General features: G+C 48.4%; 5 protein-coding genes across 5 annotated transcripts; 1 reads left to right on the forward strand and 4 right to left on the reverse strand.

Moving 5' to 3' along the window:
• Window positions 1-8,618: 8,618 nt before the first annotated feature.
• HD556DRAFT_1240528 (uncharacterized protein) lies at window positions 8,619-9,470 on the reverse strand (the record flags this gene model as incomplete). The annotated part of the gene is made up of 2 exons (XM_041298122.1): window positions 8,619-9,050; window positions 9,102-9,470. The coding sequence occupies 2 exons, from the start codon at window positions 9,468-9,470 to the stop codon at window positions 8,619-8,621; spliced, it is 801 nt and encodes a 266-aa protein (XP_041158316.1).
• Window positions 9,471-12,685: 3,215 nt separating this feature from the next.
• Window positions 12,686-14,623, reverse strand: HD556DRAFT_1309820 (uncharacterized protein; the record flags this gene model as incomplete). Its single annotated transcript, XM_041300329.1, has 4 exons — window positions 12,686-14,286; window positions 14,339-14,410; window positions 14,465-14,539; window positions 14,593-14,623. 4 exons carry the CDS (start codon window positions 14,621-14,623, stop codon window positions 12,686-12,688), a joined length of 1,779 nt encoding a protein of 592 aa, XP_041158317.1.
• A 520-nt stretch (window positions 14,624-15,143) lies between these two features.
• Window positions 15,144-15,557, forward strand: HD556DRAFT_1309821 (uncharacterized protein; the record flags this gene model as incomplete). The annotated part of the gene is made up of 3 exons (XM_041300330.1): window positions 15,144-15,275; window positions 15,319-15,396; window positions 15,444-15,557. 3 exons carry the CDS (start codon window positions 15,144-15,146, stop codon window positions 15,555-15,557), a joined length of 324 nt encoding a protein of 107 aa, XP_041158318.1.
• Window positions 15,558-17,447: 1,890 nt separating this feature from the next.
• HD556DRAFT_1485632 (uncharacterized protein) lies at window positions 17,448-18,461 on the reverse strand (the record flags this gene model as incomplete). Its single annotated transcript, XM_041308712.1, has 3 exons — window positions 17,448-17,873; window positions 17,929-18,063; window positions 18,117-18,461. 3 exons carry the CDS (start codon window positions 18,459-18,461, stop codon window positions 17,484-17,486), a joined length of 870 nt encoding a protein of 289 aa, XP_041158319.1. The 3' UTR covers window positions 17,448-17,483.
• A 281-nt stretch (window positions 18,462-18,742) lies between these two features.
• HD556DRAFT_640041 (uncharacterized protein) lies at window positions 18,743-19,750 on the reverse strand. Its single transcript, XM_041311164.1, has 2 exons — window positions 19,320-19,750; window positions 18,743-19,261 (listed from the first exon to the last, which is right to left on the reverse strand). Exons 1-2 carry the CDS (start codon window positions 19,363-19,365, stop codon window positions 18,807-18,809), a joined length of 501 nt encoding a protein of 166 aa, XP_041158320.1. The 5' UTR covers window positions 19,366-19,750; the 3' UTR covers window positions 18,743-18,806.
• Window positions 19,751-20,144: the final 394 nt, after the last annotated feature.

Below are 20,144 nucleotides of genomic sequence, written 5' to 3' on the forward strand. Positions count from 1 at the left end.
TGCTACCTATGCGCATGCGTGCACTATTGTAGTTGCAAAACGGAAGAAGAATCAACTCCAGGAGATGGCCGAAGATATTTTGACTGAACGTCGCTCAGCAGCACTTGACATAGACTCCAAGTCAGTTCCTACTCCCGAAGAAGAAGCAAATGCGATACTCCAGGCAGCCTGGCTTGACCTCCAACTCAGCTATGATCTGTCTGCGATGGACGTCGACGTTGATCTAGAGTGCCTTGGTATACTCGAACAACGAATGTTCGAACTCTCGTTGGCCGCAGGTGCTGCAGGGAATGAACAATGGGGAAAAGACGCTGGCACGCACCAAGACCGATGGAACCCATATGAGGGTCTCCCCGAGCACTGGAATCATGGTGACCGAGATCCGTATGCACCAGAATTTGAGGGAGAACTGGATGTACGTCGTTTTCATATTCACAGTGGCAGGTTGCATTAAAACAGTGCCGACCAACAGTGTGGGCCGAACTTTAGTGAAGGAAGTGAGCCCGAAGTCGTTAAGAAAGAGAAACATACCAAAAAGCCCAAACCACGGCCACGGCCACGGCCAAGGAAGGTACATGGAAGCACTTGACGTGCGCGAGGATGAGCATGCTATGCGCAACGCAGTCCCAGTATTTGGGTACGCAAGCACAAACGAACGAACACGAGGGCAAACGAACGAACGGGCTGCTGATCACGATCCACGTTATTGTAATAGTTGGGGTGGTAGGACCAGACACCCTCTTGAGGTGGGAGGTAGCTAGAGTACCTGGTTTTAAAACAAGTGAACGCAAGGACAAACGAACGAACGCGAGGACAAACGAGTGAACGCAAGGATAAACGAGCGAACGCACGGGCAAACGAGCGAACGCGGGGACAAACGAGTCAACGCAAGGGCAAACGAAGGGCAAATGAGTAAAAATAAGTTTCGGCTTCCTGACGATATGGTTTATAGGTATTTACGAGCGCATCGCCGTGTATTGCACCATCGCTCTTGTCCTTGCTGGACAGGATGAATCCTGCCATTCTCATCCGAGAGACTGGGCCACGAAACCTCACTTGTCTGGCACACCTTTGATCCTGTAAAGTCACCATGTCACATGTTTTTAACTTCCCAGAAGGACAAGCTCGCACCTTTCTCAGTAGCCTCACCTGCGCCATATCCTGCTTTTTTGTCACACTTTCGTTCGCGGAGGTAGGCCTTTGAAGAGGGATGTTGCGACACGAGGATGAAGATAACCAGGACTGCATTGAGCGATATCAAAGTCGTCGTCGTTAGCAGTGAGCACTAAGCATGGTGGACCTGCCGTATTAAATTTAAACCCAGCTGACACAACAAAGGTGAGTCGAAAAAGGCCACCCTCTTGTCAACCACCGAACGCATTTCAAGATTCGAGGAAAGACCAGCCAAATGAACGAACGCGAGAGAACTTCTTTGCATCCCATACGCACATTACCTAGGTGCACGAACTCGTACTGGGTGTGCGCAAAGGTCGGAATTTATGTAAGTTGGGTCGAGTTATGCATATCTGACTCTAAGTATGTCGAAGTGCAATAGTGGAGTCTGGGCATAAAGTTGTTACCAATACTGATATTTTGTACCTTCGAGGAGCTTCAACTTTCAAGGCTTCCACGTTGCGGTGTTAACTCGCCAAGTTGCGAGGTAACACCCACGGTGTCGGCAAGTCGTGCTCGTGTTTCACTCTTCGCGACAGGAACATGCACGCTCAAATAAATACACTGGCAAAATAAACTGTGATTGAGCAGGGTTATTGGGGGCTCGCGGAGGCTCATCAACGAAATCAAGTATATATTCCCCTAGTAATAACGGTAGTTAGGAAGACCATCTCCAAAAAGTAATTTTAACATGCTCTGCCGAAACATTGCTAGCGCCAAGAACAAGCAGTCTTGTAAGACAAGAAAGGACTCTCGCATGCTGCATTGAAGGCCCCGCGCAACGTGGCTGGCCTGCAATCATTCAGTTCTTGACTTGAATTTCAGATACAGTAAGACTAACCGCCAAAAGGAAGTAATCGAGAACCAGATCCCAGGGAAAAGCCACTACGGCAACCCATGCAGTCCATACAGAAATCACTGCAGCAGTGAATACAGTTGCGAGCACGAACAGCACTCTCCAATAATCTTGTGTATCAAGCTCAAATCGATGAGACTAATTTAAATGCTTCAGAATGCAGGCCCTTGTGAACGAGAGATTGCAAACCCTGAATATGCGCCACATGCGAATCATCGAGCTCGCGTTTGCTGATGAACTAGTACCTGATGAGTCATTTCCGATATGAGTTGTAAAAAAACACAAAAACAAAAACCTCCCACCCGTTTTGGCACGCCAGATCTGTATATACGACTTCTGACCTTTCTGAGAAGAAGCTGCAGCAATGTAACTGTAATGGCCTTGAAAGCACTTCAGGGACAACACATGGTTCAGGGATTGCTAAGCCAGTTTTGCTGAGGAACGTACTGCCAGGCTTTGAATGATGACATCTTGTTAAGCCACGTTAAGCCATGAACCAACGAAAATTTCATATGGAACATACCGCCATGAGGAAGGTTCTGAAAAACTTCTCCGGATGAGGTCTCCCACATTCGAACCTCCCCAGTGTTGCTGCCGCAGATTACCTTTGAACCTCCTTCAAGGAACCGTACCTGAAGTGGGCGACCCTTTTCATTAGGCCTCCCAGGTACAACAAAACCCCGTGATGGCCTACTGCCGCCAATCAGATACATGAAAAGACCTTTATGCATGGTCTGGACGATGAGAGCCTTGATCTCCGGAGAGGCAGCAGAGCTCCCACTGGAAAGTTATAGATTAGCATGAGCATCCCACTATGGAAATTGTGCAACACCGCCTACATTAACGGTGCATCCCGGGACCAAATCCTCCACAAACAAGTCATGCGCTTAACATCCCATGCGCTGAAAGTCATTCAACTCCAAGCGAAGAAGAGCGTGATGACAGAGCACCCACATGACTCCGTGATGGAGGTATGATACAATTAGCATTGATGTTGTTCCGTTCTTGTGAAAATGAAGCCCTCTTGCTCGAACGGGTTGGGCGTTGTCACCAGTTGATTCCTCCGACGGTTGAGGGACCTTGAATGAGACTCCTAACCCGCTGGCTGCCAAACATAAGAATCAGGTAGAACGTGAAGCAAGGAACTGGCACTCGCGAGACTCATGCGCGATGTAGACGTGATGGCCAATGCTAAGTGCAAAACATCTGGTATCCGTATCATACTCCAAGCAGTGTACAGGCCCGTCGACTCCTAGGTCAAAATCTTTGCGGGAGAAATCGTCCTTGGATTGCAATGATATGAGATTAGCACTCCTCGGCGACGCTATAGAAGACTTACGATCTGCAAATGTCTCAGTTGACACAGATTACCGTCCTCACACCCAATTATAACAGTATCTCTCAGTGCTGGATGCCAGAATACGACAGTCACTGAGGAATCGAGAAGAAGGCGGTACAAGATGGAGCCATCATCCAGCCTCCATATGATGACACATTTATCGTCACTGCCACTGGCGAGATACTTTCCGCAACGAGAAAAAGCAAGGGAGTTAATGCTGTCACTGTGCCCCTCACTGAGGGTGCGAGTATGGATGTATGCAGTCATTGACGGGCTTGAAGCTTGAAGCTTGAGGAATCACAACATAACTATATATAGTCACGGTGGCGGTTTCTTTGTGACCTTCTGAGAGGGGTAACGTCTTTGTACTGTAGAGCCATAAAGCGGTCGTTGCTTGGTACACATGTGCACAGCTAAAAGCGACACTGCTGCCTGCCATGATAACGGTAACCGGGAAATTCTAGTGAAAGACTCCAGATTTAAAAGGGCTGTCGTTTGTCCAGCGTTAGTGTGGTCCGATGAGACTCCATCCGATGATCCAGGAACAGCGGTACTCGTGCGATAAATGATTTTCCGATCAGCCAATGAAAACAATTCACAACCTTACCTTTGGTCTTCGCCTTACAATGTGCAACTTCTTTGTCCCTCGGACAACTCGGAACAAATGAGCCCTGTCTGAATTCCGCAACCATGCACACCTGGAGAGCACCTGGGGGCACCTCGAACGAATCGACGATAGTGGATTTCTCATTGTGTTCACGTAAAGCTGCATGCGCCATTCCTATGTCGTTTCACCTCCAAAAGCGGGGTCGTCTTTCGGTTAATCTGCCCTTTGCTGTTGTGTAGCGCGATCTTCCTCGAGTCTTTAATATCATCTTGGGAGATGTCGACCCAACTGGCATACGACTCCTACCATTTGTTGTTCATTTGACGCAAACAAAATACATTTTCGGAACAATACAAGAAAGAGCAAGAATGGACTGAAAGAATTTAATGATGTAAGGCGAGTGATTCTTGAAGTCTACAACCGGGTGCATGTGAAGGAAGCCTTGCGCTTCATGTAAGGCGTTCGGCGTTTGGCGTTTACACAAAGGGTTACGTTGTGCGGAGTGCGAGGGCGGGTCAAGCTTGAAAGGGATTAAACATTAGTGATGGAAAGAAAAGGTGGAGCGGTGGCGTTTGAAGCTTGAAGACTCACAGATTTTTGCTTCCGAGTGGCTTAGCTGGCATAGCATTCAGCACAAAGGTGTGCGCTTGAAGGGAGCCTTGCGCTTCATGTAAGGCGTTTGCCGTTTACACAAAGGGTTGCGTTATGCGGGGCGCAAGGGCAGTTCAAGCTTGAAAGGGATTAAAGATAAGCGATTAGTGATGGAAAGAAAAGGTGGAGCGCCACACCATACCGAGTTAAACGGTCAAACAAAACTTCCCATGCATGATTCCGGATTCCGGAGTCTCTGGGTTAACATAGGTGAGGATTATGCCCCAATAGGATGAAGGCACGTGGTAACGTGGCTTAGAAAAATGCCAAATATCAGCTTACCGAAAGTCAGTGACCGAATGACGTAGCAATAAACATGAGCATCCAACACATACTTATACAAGCGGTGACCTCTGTTTGCGTTTCACTGTCCAACAGGAGCAGTAAGGATGAGAATAAAACATGATTCGTGGAATACAGTGGTTCTTGAGCAGTTGGATTTTGACAAATCGACCACGTAGAGCGTACTCGCGGTAGTCCGAGTCGCCAGCTAGTGTTTATAATTTTATCGTTGAATTCGTCGCAAAATAGGTTTTGTGGAAAGAAGAAAGCACGTTCGAGGCAAGCGCGAGCCCATTAGGCAGCATGTGCGGAGAGCTTCGTTAATGTCAGTTTCACAGCCACGATGAGAATAGGCAACACACGATTGCTGTCACTGAGAGGTTTTATTGGTTCCTGTGAAAATAGCATGGGGAAGGTGAGACAACGGCGGGCAACAGGAGGACAGTGAATATCGTTTGCATATAGAGGTGAAGTGTGAGTAGGAGTGCCATCATCGGTCACTGCGGAGCCAATCATGAGATTCGTGGTCGTTAGAACGATATAGCTGTAGTTTTTATTATCGTATTGTCATGATACCTAGATCCATTTTGGATAGCGACCAATTCATAAAAAGTACAGGTGGTCGCCATTTAGCACTGGAACGAAAGAACAAAAAGGAGCAAGTCAGTGTTGTATGGCATGCTGGAAGGTGTAGATGGTATCGATGTATGGCTGATAATGTCGTGAAACAAAATGGAAGAGCAACTTGGAGGTCAAAAGGAGGGAGGGCACGCAAAATGATCATGAGCAGCACAGCATGACAGGGTGCAATTGACACCGAGCCGGCCGCTATTCGTGCTTATATATGTTAGATACATTGGATAAAACATAGTATAGTATATCACTTCAAGAATGAAAATAGTAAAGAATGTGCTCCCTTGTGGAGGTGGGTTTTGCAGCTACTGAATTACGAAATTTATGACTGAGCTGTACTGGCCGCCCGTTTTGCTCTACCCATGTCATCGACCGCAGTTTTTCTGGTTACCCAGCTCGGTTCTTCGCCTACCAATTTCAGTCGGTATCCAGGTAAATTAAGATGTGGATCCCCATGTTCGATCCCTATCCACTGCATCCCGTCCCATACCCAAGTTTGAATCTGTCCATCTTTTTGCGACTTGTGGAGGCGCAAGTCGCCACGGCACAGTTCATGACTATACAAAAGGGGCGAGGTGGAGGGTGCTGACATCGTGCTGCGAGAGCATGTATGGTACCAGGTGACGCGGTCCGAGCGAGACCTGATGCTCTTCGTCTTGCGTTGGATGATGGGTTCGTTCTCTGCCAACACGCCGCGTTCGTCTGAGGGAGATGGCGCAGGAGATGGCGACTTAACTTGTTGAGAATTGACTTGCGGACGACTGACTGATAGAGAATCAAGTGCCGGAGCGTCCGAGTCGGGGGGGGTTTGTGGGGGAACCTTATCAATCGGATGCATCGTGTCAACCGACGGCAGGCTCTCAGACTGTGATACCGGTCCTGAAATGTCCAGGATTGGTGTTATGTCCAGGGTTGGTGTTACATCGAGTGTTGCTGGTACAGGACGCCGTTTGGGTCCTCTGATAATCATGCGGGTCAGAGACTTCAAGACAGATTATGGCGGCATCCGTACATAGTAGGCGCTCTCTGTATTTTCTTGCTGACAAAATCCAATAGATTCAAACTTGCATAACTGGAGTACCTAAATTTTGAAACAATTAAAACAAGCTTACTGCGGCATGTAAGACTCTGCGCGCCTGACCTGGCCACTGCCGGCGCTTGTCGTCGTGCCTTGAAGAGCTGGTGTTCTGCTGAGAAAGTCTGCCGCATGATGTGTATATCCTGATGCAGGTAATGTTCAATCAAATGTAACGCACTGACATCAATCATACTCACATCGCGCTCAAGGAGTAGACGAGGATGTTGTCTTCGAGAAGGCACTCGAAGAGTAGCAGGTGTGCGAGGTTCCTTCATCAGAGGAGGTCTATTAAGGAGTTCAGGGTTAGCGAGTGACAAGAGTGACAGTGAGCCTGGCAACTTATATATGGAGGACATACAAAGAGTTGTAAATATGATGGCGTTTATTAAGGATCGTTTGTCGTTTATATTGTTGTCGTCTACAGCCCATAGAGTTCCCTTTGTGACTAGATGAGTGCTAGTTACATAATTGAACGAATGACAAGAGAAAAGCGGTACACAGCGGGATTCAAAACCTTGCTGGGCAGCGTGTGTCGCACATCTGGCAGGCTGTCTGATATCGATAATATCATGATACAGATCCATTTGCACAACTTGTACAACTGCTTAAAACTCAATGTGCAGGGTAGCCACTTCTCTATATATTTGTGCCGCTATGTGATATTTATTCAAATCGCGAATGTTAAAAGTGCATTGTTCCATTATTAAAGAAGATCGACATGAAAAGAATGAACGCACGGCACCGCAAGCAGATAGCGGTTCATAATTCAGCCTTCGTGTTAACATTAGACGAGCCTGATGTGGCGAGACCCATGTCATGATGGGCGGAGGTGGACAGGAGAAAGGACAGGTATCTGGCCCGTATGTAAAGGTGTGCGGGGATGAGAGGAAAATTGCGGCGTCTTGCCAGTGCTACCCAGAAATGATTTGGGAATTGGGCCAAACAGTGGTGAAGCACCATCAGCTCCAAGACTTCGTGGCGTATCTTCCGCGAAGGTGTCTCTGACAAATAGGCTCTAGGAGAGTAGCTGTATTGCGATTCGCGGGGTATTATATCTTGTGGATCATGGGTGGAGTCAGAGGAGTGAGACATAAGAATGTTGACCATATACGAATACTGTCATCGTGCGCGCCTACGGCAAATGGAAAAGGGTCACCTGCGAGGCTATTGCATGACATGCAAGTCAAATCCTGGTCAGGGTCCTTAGGCTGGATGTGATGAAGATAATCCAGATTCTCGATCCCAAATGAGGATATCTCCAGCTACACAGCATCGTCAGCAGAGATTGGGAAAAACCAGCACAAAATCATACATTTTCCGGCGCAGACTATATGAATTGATCGCTCTTGCCGCCAAACGTTGATCCAACACCCTTGGCAGCACTTTCCTGCGTTCCCACGGGTCTGACAAACCCACAGGCTCTGAGACCCACCGAGGCTCGGAGGCTCCCACCATCTAATAATAGTACAATACAAGAGGGTGAATTGAAGGTATGAGAGGGTGCGTTGGATGTACGAGAAGGTGAAGATGGATGTCACGACACGAGGGTTCAAGATAACCAGGACTGCATCGAGCGCTATCAAAGTTGTACGAATACAATCCAACTGCATCGAAGCGTGAATCTTACCAGTACCAAATCCAAATGTAGCATTCTTTTGCGCTCATAGACTTGCCGCATCAATGTTCAACTGACGCGTGAATGCTTAATTGCTGTTCAGCCCCCCAAAAATAAACATGATTGATATCTTCGAGGACTGAGTATTTCGGACAGAGAAAAAATATCAAAATGGTTCCCACTATCGAGCTTCACAAATAGTATAACTACTTGACTGACCAGCGTATGTCTCCCTCTAACTACACGCCAAATGTGTCACACTCATCGTCAGCTGAGGTAGCTCGCGCCTTCCCGCTGACGATGGCATATAGAGAGAGGTCGTATTTCTTTACCTCTCTGATCAAACTATTAATAGGAGAACTTCACCAAGAATCACAGTAAGACTTACCTGACAATCTGTTCAGGAACTTCGAGGCTGTATTCCTCGATCCGAGGTTGCAGCGCATCTCTCTGAAACTCATTGAGTGATTTGAACCAATTCAGGCTGTAAAAATTGGAAGGAAGTTGTGACGCTGCAGCCCTGGTGCTGTACTTCAGTGACGGAATGCGAAGGTGAGGCCAAGCTCCAGGCGATGCATCCCAGTCTCCACCATATCTCATCCTCAGATGCAGGGCGTCGCACGCTCGCAGTATCTCTGTTACCTTGCACGAACGCCATTTCTTGATTCGGACCTGGTAGACAGGAATGCCATTCCCTGGTGGATGATCGGACTCGTCCGAGCTCATGCCGTCGATCCCCAACTCTTTGATGATGGCAAGTCCATCATTACGCAGGTGACGGGAGCCTTCAGCAACACCCATGCGACGATAATACATCTTACATTGTCCGATCAGTACAAGGGACGTGAGATGAAATGATTAATATACCTGCGTTCGACGTTCTTTGCGACGACGACGTTGTTTGCCAGCTTCGATATCTCGAGCCCTCGAAGTCTGCTTCTGGTACACATTTTTGAGGTAGGCCAAGTGCGTCGTCCATGCTCTTTCCACTTCACGCTGTGCCTTATCTCTGAATTGCGCATGAGCCTCTTGGAAGCTGCAGGCGAAAATTTTAGCTGCAGAGATATTCCAAGCACTCTTGGGAAAGCCTCGAATGTCCATACGGAAGCGTTCCGCTGTGCAACAAGGGCCTTGGGTAGGGTCATATGCAGCTACTTCTTCAGGCGTCGGCACATCGTAAAAGTCAGAGTCCGGCGTGTCGCGGCGCGTGAGCAAGAGACCGTGCTCTCGAATCATCCGCTTGAGTGAGGTCAATTCGGAGAGGTAACTTCGAGGATGAGACTACATACAAGAAATTCATTTTTGGCTCCTGGGCGACGTTTCGGCCTTCCCTTAATCTTCTTCGGTTTGGGTTGATAATCATCATCATCGTCCTCTATGTCAGCCTCCATTCCATCATCATGGGCATGGTCTCGAGCCCGAGGTTTGTGTGCAGTGTGCGCTCTAGGTAGACGTGCTAATACTTCTCTCATGGCTTCTCCAACTGCATCCGAGATAAGCTTGGCAAGATCACCATTGGGACGGTCCGTATGTTGCACGGTTGAAGAAGGCGCCGACGGAGTATCCGTGGAAGGCGCCGACGGAGTACCCGTGGAAGGCGCCCTCATCTTGATCAACGTAAAATATGTCAGATGATAGGCTGTCGAGTGCACATGAAATGACTTCACCTGCCGAGCTGCTGCGGCTGCCTTTGCAATGTTTTCTCTCAACGGCCGTAGAAAGCGTTTGGTTGGCTTGGAGTGCTTTTGTTTAGTAGAACCTCCCGCTTCCTATAATGGAAACCATCAGTAGCTGTAAAACGAAACGACCGTGGAATTAACCATGTTATTCAAAAATCCTCTCTCAGCCAACTCCTCCATTCCTGCCATCCCCTACATCGAGTATAGTCAGTAGCTGTAAAGAAACAAAGCGCAACATACCAGGTCTTCCATGCCCCCTTCCTCTACCGACTTTTCAAGGCCTTTGCCACACTCGCTACCCGCAACGTCCATCTCCACATCTTCACTGCCCTCATCCATCTCAGTGTGCTTTTCATCACCAGCGAATCCATTCCATTCCTCCCCATCGTCTGGGTCGCTACTCTCATCCTTGTGCCCGGCGCAATCTTGACCATCGGGGGTCTGACGGGACACCAGAACTAGTCCTCCAGATTCATTGATTTGTTTCTGTTGATGTGTGTCAGTCAGGCCAACGCAATCATCCTGACCCATCTCCAGTGCGTCAGTATCACTGACGTTGCCTCCATCTTCGGGCCCACCGCCCTCATCCATGCACCCGCCACGGTCTTCATCATTTAGCGTCTGGTGGGACGCTATGTACGTGTCGGGGCCCATGTTGTAAATGTTGTCTCCATCCTCTGGGATCTGTCGGTCAGCAGCAGAGCCACCTGCATCAGGGAATATTTCATCCGCAGTTCCCTCAGCAGGGTGGTTCGGGAGCCGTGACGTACGAGCCTCTTGGATTCGAGCCATGCGGTTCGCTATGAAACAATTAAAAACATCTCTCCGGTTCTACTGGATGCTTACCTGGGCGGTTGAACGAGAACATGGAGGGGAACCATTGTGTCTTTGCAAAGGTATTCTTTCCCATTGCGTATTCCAAGATGGATGGAGGAGTATCCAAATGGTGGGGAGGAAAGCAAGGAGCACTAGCAATGCTATGGAGTGGCATATATGTGCATGTTGCTTTGTCGGCATTATGCACGTGATTACATGTACAATGGTAAAGAAAGAGACACACACCATAGGCATCAGCACAAAGGTGTGCATTTGAAGAGAGCCTTGCGCTTCATGTAAGGTGTTCGGCGTTCGGCGTTTACACAAAGGATTACGTTGTGCGGGGTGCGAGGGCGGGTCAAGCTTGAAAGGGATTAAACATTAGTGATCAGTGACGGTGGAGCGGCGGCGTTTGAAGACTCACAGATTTTTGCTTCCGAGTGGCTTAGCTGGCATAGCATTAGCACAAAGGTGTGCGCTTGAAGGGAGCCTTGCGCTTCATGTAAGGCGTTTGCCGTTTACACAAAGGGTTGCGTTATGCGGGGCGCAAGGGCAGTTCAAGCTTGAAAGGGATTAAAGATAAGCGATTAGTGATGGAAAGAAAAGGTGGAGCGCCACACCATACCGAGTTAAACGGTCAAACAAAACTTCCCATGCATGATTCCGGATTCCGGAGTCTCTGAGTGACTACACTGGTTTCACCTGCCATCGTCTTGCATACAAATTACATTAGCATATATATATATTTGATCAAAATATCAACACACCTGACGAAATATTAGCGAACTATTCCATTCGATAGTAGCGGAGTGAATGAGCTAGCGATTTTCTTGGATTCGTGAACCAGAGCGTGGTCAACACCGCTACAACGCCACATTTTGATCCGAACCTGTTCTTCCCGCGTGGCGTTTTACGTGCCTTGCGTTTGCCTCATGCAGCACGTTTGGCGTTTTCACCGCGTCAGTTTGCCCTTGCGGAACTTGGGTTAGGAATATTAGGGACTGACGTCATAACGCGTATAGGGCAACGAGGCGCCTGAGTAGCAACTGGTCGGGCGAAACAAAGGCGAAACGCTTAGCAACATTTCCGGCTGCAGCATCCTGGGCCACGACTTCGATCATGGGTCGAGCTCGAAGGAGGATCGCCACTATGAGTAGTAGGAAATTATTTCAATCGGCATGGCTCGAGCTCGAAGGAGGACCAGCGTGCTTACGCTCTGTGAACAGTAGGCGATGGCTTTGATTAGCATAGTACGAGTTCGAAGGAGAATTAGCGTACCCGCTTTCTGTGAACGGCGGAAGATGTCTGTGATGAAAAGCAGCAGCAATGTCATCTGCAAGCAGCTTCCCACCGCAAATGAGAGCAACTATCAGTGCAACTATCAGAGAGCTGAAGACCTTGGAGCCCGGCTGCTACACATCATAGCGATCCCATATGTTTCGGACAAGCCCAGCGATGCTGCATACCCTGAAAAGAAACATTAGTGCAAACTTTGGAGCGTCAAGCTTACGTACCCTCTCATTATCTCTATCGCAAGGACTCTTGTCTATACTGGACGTGAGTCAGAATGGTCCGAATCCGACGCGTCGTAGCTGACTCGTCAACGCACTCTTGAAGGCTTCTAAACACTCATCGCACAAAGACGCCCTGTGAATAGTGGTAGCGTTTGTCTGATAAATGTGCTCACATGGGCAGAGTGCCACGGAATATTGTACTCTTAATTGAAAACAAAAATTGTAGGATGCCATGAGATCTAGTAGTGAGAAAAGACAAGCCTAGGTGCACGAACTCGTACTGGGTATGCGCAAAGGTCGGAATTTATGTAAGCTGGATCGAGTTACGAAGGAGAAGTAATAACAGCAATTTAAGAGTCATCGCAACATAGTTGTGTTTCGGAACAGTGTAATATAGCACAGAGAATGAAAATCCTTGCTCGCCCGGCCTGCCCCGGAAATGCTAATCGAAAGTGAGATCACGTGATTCTCTAGACACCATCGTGTATATGCCCCTCTGTACGCTGATCTCATATAAGAGCTGCTGTATCAATTCTGTTTCCACTCCTTCAAGTTCAGACGAAGTGTCTAGTAGGGCGAGAAGTGGTAAGAGGATGAATGACTGTGTTGGGTCGATGACGGCCAGCCTGACAGCCCGACGGACATCGGTGAGCAAGCATGACAGGATCTTGAACCGCACCGGCTGGCTAAGGTGAAGGTGAGTAACCGAGGAAAATGGGGACAATACGGTGTGCCAGGATACATCATCAGTATCGGCCTCATATATCGCATCCATATGTAACCGCACACATTGTACTTGAGACGAAGCGATACCTTTGGTAAAGGCAATGAGTCTGCGTACTACGTTGTCCGTAGATTGAATCCGAGTGAAGTGGAATTCGACCATGATGAGGGCTTGCACGTCCTCACAATTGGCGTCCGTGAAAGTCGAGCCGATCAGACGGATATTATTAAAGTCACAGTGCATGGACACGGAGCGCACGTCCATAGCCCTTGTCTTCACCCGAAGGGACGAATAAAATTTTGTCATTTCTGCCGCCGTTGGATATTGCGTGGTATCCTGGCAAACGAGATCCAAAACTTTGAGCTCCTTCGTTGCAACAGCATCGAGAAAGATTGCACAATCCATGGCGGGGCAGTGAATGCACAAGGATTGGAGGCACGGTAACTGCACTGGCTCGGCATGTTGCTCAGGAATGTTGTCGAGTTTCAACAAGACCTCGCGCATAACTAGCGTTTGAAGGAGGGGGAGGTTCGATAAGACCGACAGGACGGCCGTAAGGGATGGTTTGACTTCGTCGGGAAAGCCAACAACGCGTAATTCGACCAGGTTCGTGAAAGCGAACTTGTCCCATGAAAAGATGCATCCATACAAACAGAGCTTCCGCAGCAATGGCGCATCTAGCATCATAAGGGTGTCAGGTACTTGCAGGACGTGATCTGAGTCGCCCATCATGCGCGATACTCCCAAGTACAAAGTTTCCAATGCGGGAGCACGGTGAGGAAATCGAGATAACACTGCGGAGACAATCGATGGTGACGCATGAATATGAAAATCATTGAGCCGATGAAGAGCGGAAACTACGAGGCTCAGATTGGTAGCGCAGTTCGGCATTTGCAGATCCTCAGCGTTCCACTGCGCAAAATCAATAGCGATACTGAAAGGAAGAGGCGCCGAGCGTTGCAATATCATTTCCATGAATTTGGGACAGGCCGACATGTTCATAGCATCCCTCCAGAGGGATGGATACTCCAGGCATATTTGCCGCATCCGACGGCACACTTGGCTGCAAGATACAAGACTGTAGGCATCTGGCTCATCCCCTACAACAAGCAAGGACAAAACAACAACGACGAGCTCCACTGGCAGCTTGAATAGAGGGGTGAGGCTGTTCCGCGTCTCTTTCAGCTCTTGGACCGCGCCGGTGAGTTGATTGATGCGAGCTTCGACCTCGGTAAGATCTTGGTATGCGACCAGGTCTGTTTGTCTCCGCTGAAGGCGGGTATGCGAGGCGATATGAAAAAACTGGACGACAGTGGAGCCTAAAAAAGCTTGTCAGTGTAGGGCTCGTCAGAAAATTTGGAAATAGACTACCTAACAGAATCCCCATCATGAAGCACATAGAGGTACGCGAGGCGGTGCAAAAAACTCGAATGATGGTTTGCCCTAAAAAAAAAGTCATCAACGGAGGGCTTATCAGAGATTTGGGAACCAGAATACCTAGTAACAGGAGCCACATCATGAAGCACATAGAGGTACGCGAGGCGATGCAAAAAACTCGAATGATGGTTTGCCCTAAAAAAAGGTCATCAACGGAGGGCTTATCAGAGATTTGGGAACCAGATTACCTAGTAACAGGAGCCACATCATGAAGCACATAGAGGTACGCGAGGCGATGCAAAAAACTCGAATGATGGTTGGCCCTAAAAAAGGTCATCAACAGAGGGCTTATCAGAGATTTGGGAACCAGACTACCTAGTACCAGGAGCCACATCATGAGCCACATAGACGTAAGGATGATCATGGCAGACAAAGATGATGGTGAGAGACATGGATACTAGGTAAACGACGTCAAGTTATAATATAAAGCGGACGATCAAGACAAAGAACTCACCTGAGTGGCTCACTTGTCCTAGCCGTTGGTACAAAGGGATACCATTTGAGGGGAATCAATGACGGCCTACCTTAGTAGAAATGAGGTTAGTTACTAATGAAGGACATCGCTGACACAGGAAACAAAGGACGTGGCTGACATAGGAGACGAGTATGACGATGAAATTTATCTATATTGAAACCCCAGAAGGCATCGTGCGATTAGGATAATCAATCTTCAATCATCCAGATAGAAAGTCCAACGTTTGCGGCGTTTGTGGCGTTTTGCATACCTCACATTTGCCTCATGCACTGTTTGACGTTTTGCACCGCCTTAGCCTTGCCTCTGGGCCAGTTTCCTCTGATGGAGCTTGGTCGGTTGGTTTGGTTTGTGTTTATCGGGGGATCTAGGGGGAAAATACCAGATTTGGAGGAGAAGGTCGGGGATAATCCCGGCCCAACGTGATTTCGACTTTAGGCAGGTCCAAAATGCGTTCCTAGAACCCCCTCAGTTAGGTTCCGCTCTACAAAAAGGAAAAACGGACGGGTCTAAGGCCTCGGTAAGTCCTCTGACTGCTATAGCGCTGCATTATGGCTCGGTGTTCAGATGAGGGTGGGGGAAGATACGCGAAAATTTGGCTCTGATTGGAGGTATCGTGGGTCGACCGGTCAAATTTGGCGCCGCCGCCCATCACTAAAGAACGACCGGGGTCCTACGTAGTACCGATACAAAGCAGGAATTCTGAAATCACTACGGAAATGAGAATTGATCAGACCCGAGGGAGAAAGCAAGGATGATCCGAGGCAAAGCAGACCTAGCTTATAATCCAATATAAATCCGAGGTATGGTGTAGTCTTAGAACGGTCTAGCAAGTGCACGTCAAAGAAGATAGGGCTCGTTGGGAATAACAAAGCAGGGCAGCATCGCGAATCTGATCAGTGTTTCCTCGAATCGACGAAGATGGCCGCCAGCATAACAAACCAACTTATCAACAAATACACGAGGCTGCTGCATCAGCCAATCAAGTCCAGACATGTACTAGTAGTAACTTTTGTTCGACAGATTGATAATTGACATAAGATAGCTATATAATTGCGCAAGTACATACCACCAACAATCTGCTCAGATCGATACAACACAATGGCCACTCCCTCAGGTACGTCCTGCGATGTCCAACTTGCCAGTATTATTGAGTATATACACTAAGAATCTTCCGATTTATCAACCATGGCTTTTGCTACTCCACGGTCATCTTTGGGCGGCTCCGCCTATTTAGGCACCAACTTAAACATGTACACTACTGCTGAATCCAACTTGAATTCCGGCAATTCCGACACCTGGAGCAGACGCGCGGCACGCGCCACTTCTAACTGGAGCGGCACTGTTATGTCGGACGATGATGAGCCTGTCATCCCCATCAATAACCGACCGCAGGCCATTAGGCCTAACATGACTAGTAAGTCCTGATTTGATTTTTGAGCCTACCGACTGACTACATACAAAGTCGCTGATATAATGGAAGCCATTGAATGCATGCGTGTCAACATGACAGATAGTTTTAATATGCTGCTTACACTTTCCACTGCGAACACAAAATACGCCGAGCAAGGTGTCACACTTGGGATAGCTGCGAAGGAGGTTGCGGAGACAACTATGACTCAGCTGCAGGATCTAAGGGCTCAGATTCAACGTGTGGAGGACAAGATTAATACAGATGAGAGGACTCGGAGATGGCTGGCATAGGGCTTTGTGGCATTGTAGTACTAATCAATTTGCGATATATAGACTTGTAACTGGAACTTCCGCCCGAAATCTTTTGTTCGCCTGTTCTCTGCGAAGAGACGAGCATTTCCTTGAAGGTTGGCAGAGCAATGGCGAAGCCGTGAGTTGTGATTCGCTTAAAATTCACTTTCACCTTCCCTTGCACCTTTCGCTTCCGTTCAACTTCCGTTGGCCTCCGTTCAATCTTGACAATCTCTGCCATCTCGAAGCAGCATCCTACGGCCTCGAGCGCCTGGTTGTATCCTTCCCGCCTCTTGGTCTTGCGAGCCCGTGTGGTGTCACTTTCCAACCAATATTGAGTTCAGATCTAGCTTCGTCCTTGACTCCTTACATTAATGAGGCATTGACCCTCGTGTTGTATGCATTTACTTTTTTCGTTGTTATTTTCTTTCGAGAGACTCTCAGATTCCCGCGCAGGATGAGGATTGGCCTACCCTTGTAACGATTCTTGCCTTCTAGGACTGTGTGCGTGTGCGCTTTCTGACGTCGTACGATAATCTAGCATCGAGAAAGCGCAAAATCAGCAGGAATCGAGTCATACTGAATAGCATCAAGGGTAGGACTCGTCGTACGAGTTGTATGATGTATCAACGTGAGTTCTGACTTTGGCTGTAACGTCAACCTCCATCTTACACTTGAATTAGAGCAGTGCCATCGTCGCAGGTGAGTTCGGATGATAGCGCATCTCAAAGGTTATTGACGGACTTGTCTCTCTCTACTGCCTGCTTCGCATGCGCAACCGACCGGAGCGCTTGTAGTATGTACAAAGGATAGAACATGAATGCCAAGATGTAAAGAAAATACCGAGGCACAAGAATGATATCAGGCGGCAATTGGAACTGCAGGCCTAAATGGGAACTTCGTCTACAACGGGGACTTGAGCGCAGCATCCGCAGAGGTAACGTTCGCAGGCTGCTCAATAGGCATTGTAACAGGATGGCCCTTTCGCTCCTTCACACCTTTATCAAGCTCTTTAAGTGCTTCATCCACACGAGTCACCACCGCGCGCCTTGCATTCCTCACTACGTCTGACCCAAAGCTTGGAATGTTGTCCAAGTCTGCGAAGAGCAACGAAAGCGCATGCTCCTGAGCGCGGACAGGCGCATTGGCCGGGGTGTAAATCAATGCAAATACATCAGCGGTGCCGAGGGCTGGAAAGAAATCGAGCTCAGCAGGGAACTGGAAGGCAGCGAGGGGGCTCTTGAGACGGGCGGAGAGGGTTACTTCGGACCGGTGCTCTGCCATAAGACGGCGCTGTTCCTCAAGAAGAAATCATGTCCTTGAGCGAGGGCTCGTCCGGGCCAGAGACCTTGGATTGTAGTAAGTCACACGAAGCTGAGTTATTGAACCCGTGAAAACATCTAGGATTGATGGTCCCTGCGAAGAAGTTCTCAGCATCTAAACGGCGGCGGCGAGCGAGGAGTCGTTGCTCCTCGAGGTGAGCCTGGAAAGCAGCAGATCGTTCCACTCCTGGGTACTGGCCTCGTGTTCACAAACGGCACAAACGGCCTGATTGCGGATAGCACGGTCAGCCCGTTGGATTTCAGCCTTCTTATGGGCGCTGTCACCGTCGAACGGGAACTGGACGTCGAAACCCTGATCGTCTGGCATACGGTACAGAACGTCTCGCATCATGCGGTCCTGATCTGGAGACTCATCGTATTCTTGTGCATGGAGAGCATTCGAGGTAGGCTGATTCACAAGCTGTTGCTGTATATGAAGAGCCAGTGCGCGCTCACGTTGCTCTCTGTCATACTGGGGAGCATGAGGATTAAGAGGGAAGGGGAACGGGCGGTAGTGGGAACAGGGATGAGTCATTGGGACAGGTGTAGTGAAGGTCATTGTGAATTTGGGATTGGGACGAGTTTATGAGAGATTGCATGTTGGGTGTTGAATTTATATGTCCGGATGATGTGGACTTGTGGACTACTAATATTTCCCTTTGTGAACAGAGGCGTCCACTATTCTGTTGCGCACTCAGTGTAAAGGCGCAATCGCCACGGTGACTTCAGGTTAATAGTCACGTACTGTCACGACCGTGACCGTTGAACAATTGACACGATTTTGACTAGTCTCAACAGGTCTCAACCCCAAATCGATAGAGCTACCTTGTCCTTCCTTTGATCTAACGGCGCTCGGCCGCGCCAGTCCCCGACTCCACATGAAGACACCAAGAAAACATATGATTCACGAATAATTGTAGTACGACGACATCGAACGCCTATACTTAGACGCGGTGGATACCACATTCATGTCATGAGCGCAAACGTTTCCATGAAAAACTTTTAGCTGCAACGGATCCGATGACTGGAACAAGCGTGTCCCTGCCTTATCGAGCATCGCACCATCGAGATTCTTAATTTTGAACGTGAAAGATGCAGAGACGCGCTGCACGATACATTTTCGGATGATGAAGGCGTCTGTAATGCGAAGAGCATCCAAAATAATTCGCGGGCACGGTGCTCCAGGGTCTGCTGAAATAACAACCTCCATGGATCCAGACTGCCTTTGAGAACAGACAGCGCACACAGGAGGATCAGCAAACTCACTCGGTGCCATCAACAACGATACTCGATGTTGGCTCATAGATATACAAACACCGTCGTACGAAACAAAACCGTGAAATTCCGAACAGCTGCACGCTGAACAAGACAAAGGATGAGATTTAAGACAGGTTTTCAACCAAGCGCGAAATCGGACATTTCAAAAATGGCAAAATGATATTGTGGATAATAGAGGGCATCATAATAATGAGGATAGTGCTTCACATAACGGGGGTCGTCACAGGGAGGACACTGTCCCTCCTCGAGGAGGCGAGCCAAACGGCAGGGCGACTTCGTAAGAAAAACCCTGAAAATGCATGAGCCATACTGCATCGAAACAAAACGGAAAATATGAACTCACATGCTGTCCGATCCGTTCCTGTTCGTGTTCAGCGATGAAAGCAGTCGAAAAAGCTAATGGTCGTACGATGGAGCGTTTGGGAGAACGACTATGTAAAGGCCAGTGTTGAGCCATTGCCCAAGTATTTTCCCACTGACTAAGCCACTTTTGTTCCCACGGGTGCGTTTGCAGAGAATTAGCCATTTGCGTCCGACAAAACCCTCTCTCACTAACGTGAGAGTCGGGGACTAATTCATGGCACTGCTACAATTCTTTCTGCCGCGATGTCTTTGTCCGTTCGTTTCATAGTCGCTTCTGAAAGCATCAAAGCAATAAGCAAAACAGTCTGAGTGGTTTCGTATTCTAATCTTCCTTCCTTGGCAAGACATTATCATATCCGTAAGCTACTATCATATCACACTGATCGGTGTTATTACTCTGGTACTGATGATGGTCTGGCAGCTTTGCAAGGCCCTTCGCCAGATGTATATATATGTCGTCTTCCGAATCGCCTCGAGGCCCCTTGCGGTGACCGGTCAAGCTCATCTAAACGACGCTGCTACCCACTCAGGCTCTTCTGGTAATTATTATAATTATGGACAGGTAAATGTACCGTAAATTTCTCTGAATATACTTGTGGTT

The sequence above is a fragment of the Suillus plorans genome (assembly GCF_016647745.1).
Source record: "Suillus plorans strain S12 chromosome Unknown HD556scaffold_42, whole genome shotgun sequence".
NCBI classification, from domain to species: Eukaryota; Fungi; Basidiomycota; class Agaricomycetes; order Boletales; family Suillaceae; genus Suillus; species Suillus plorans.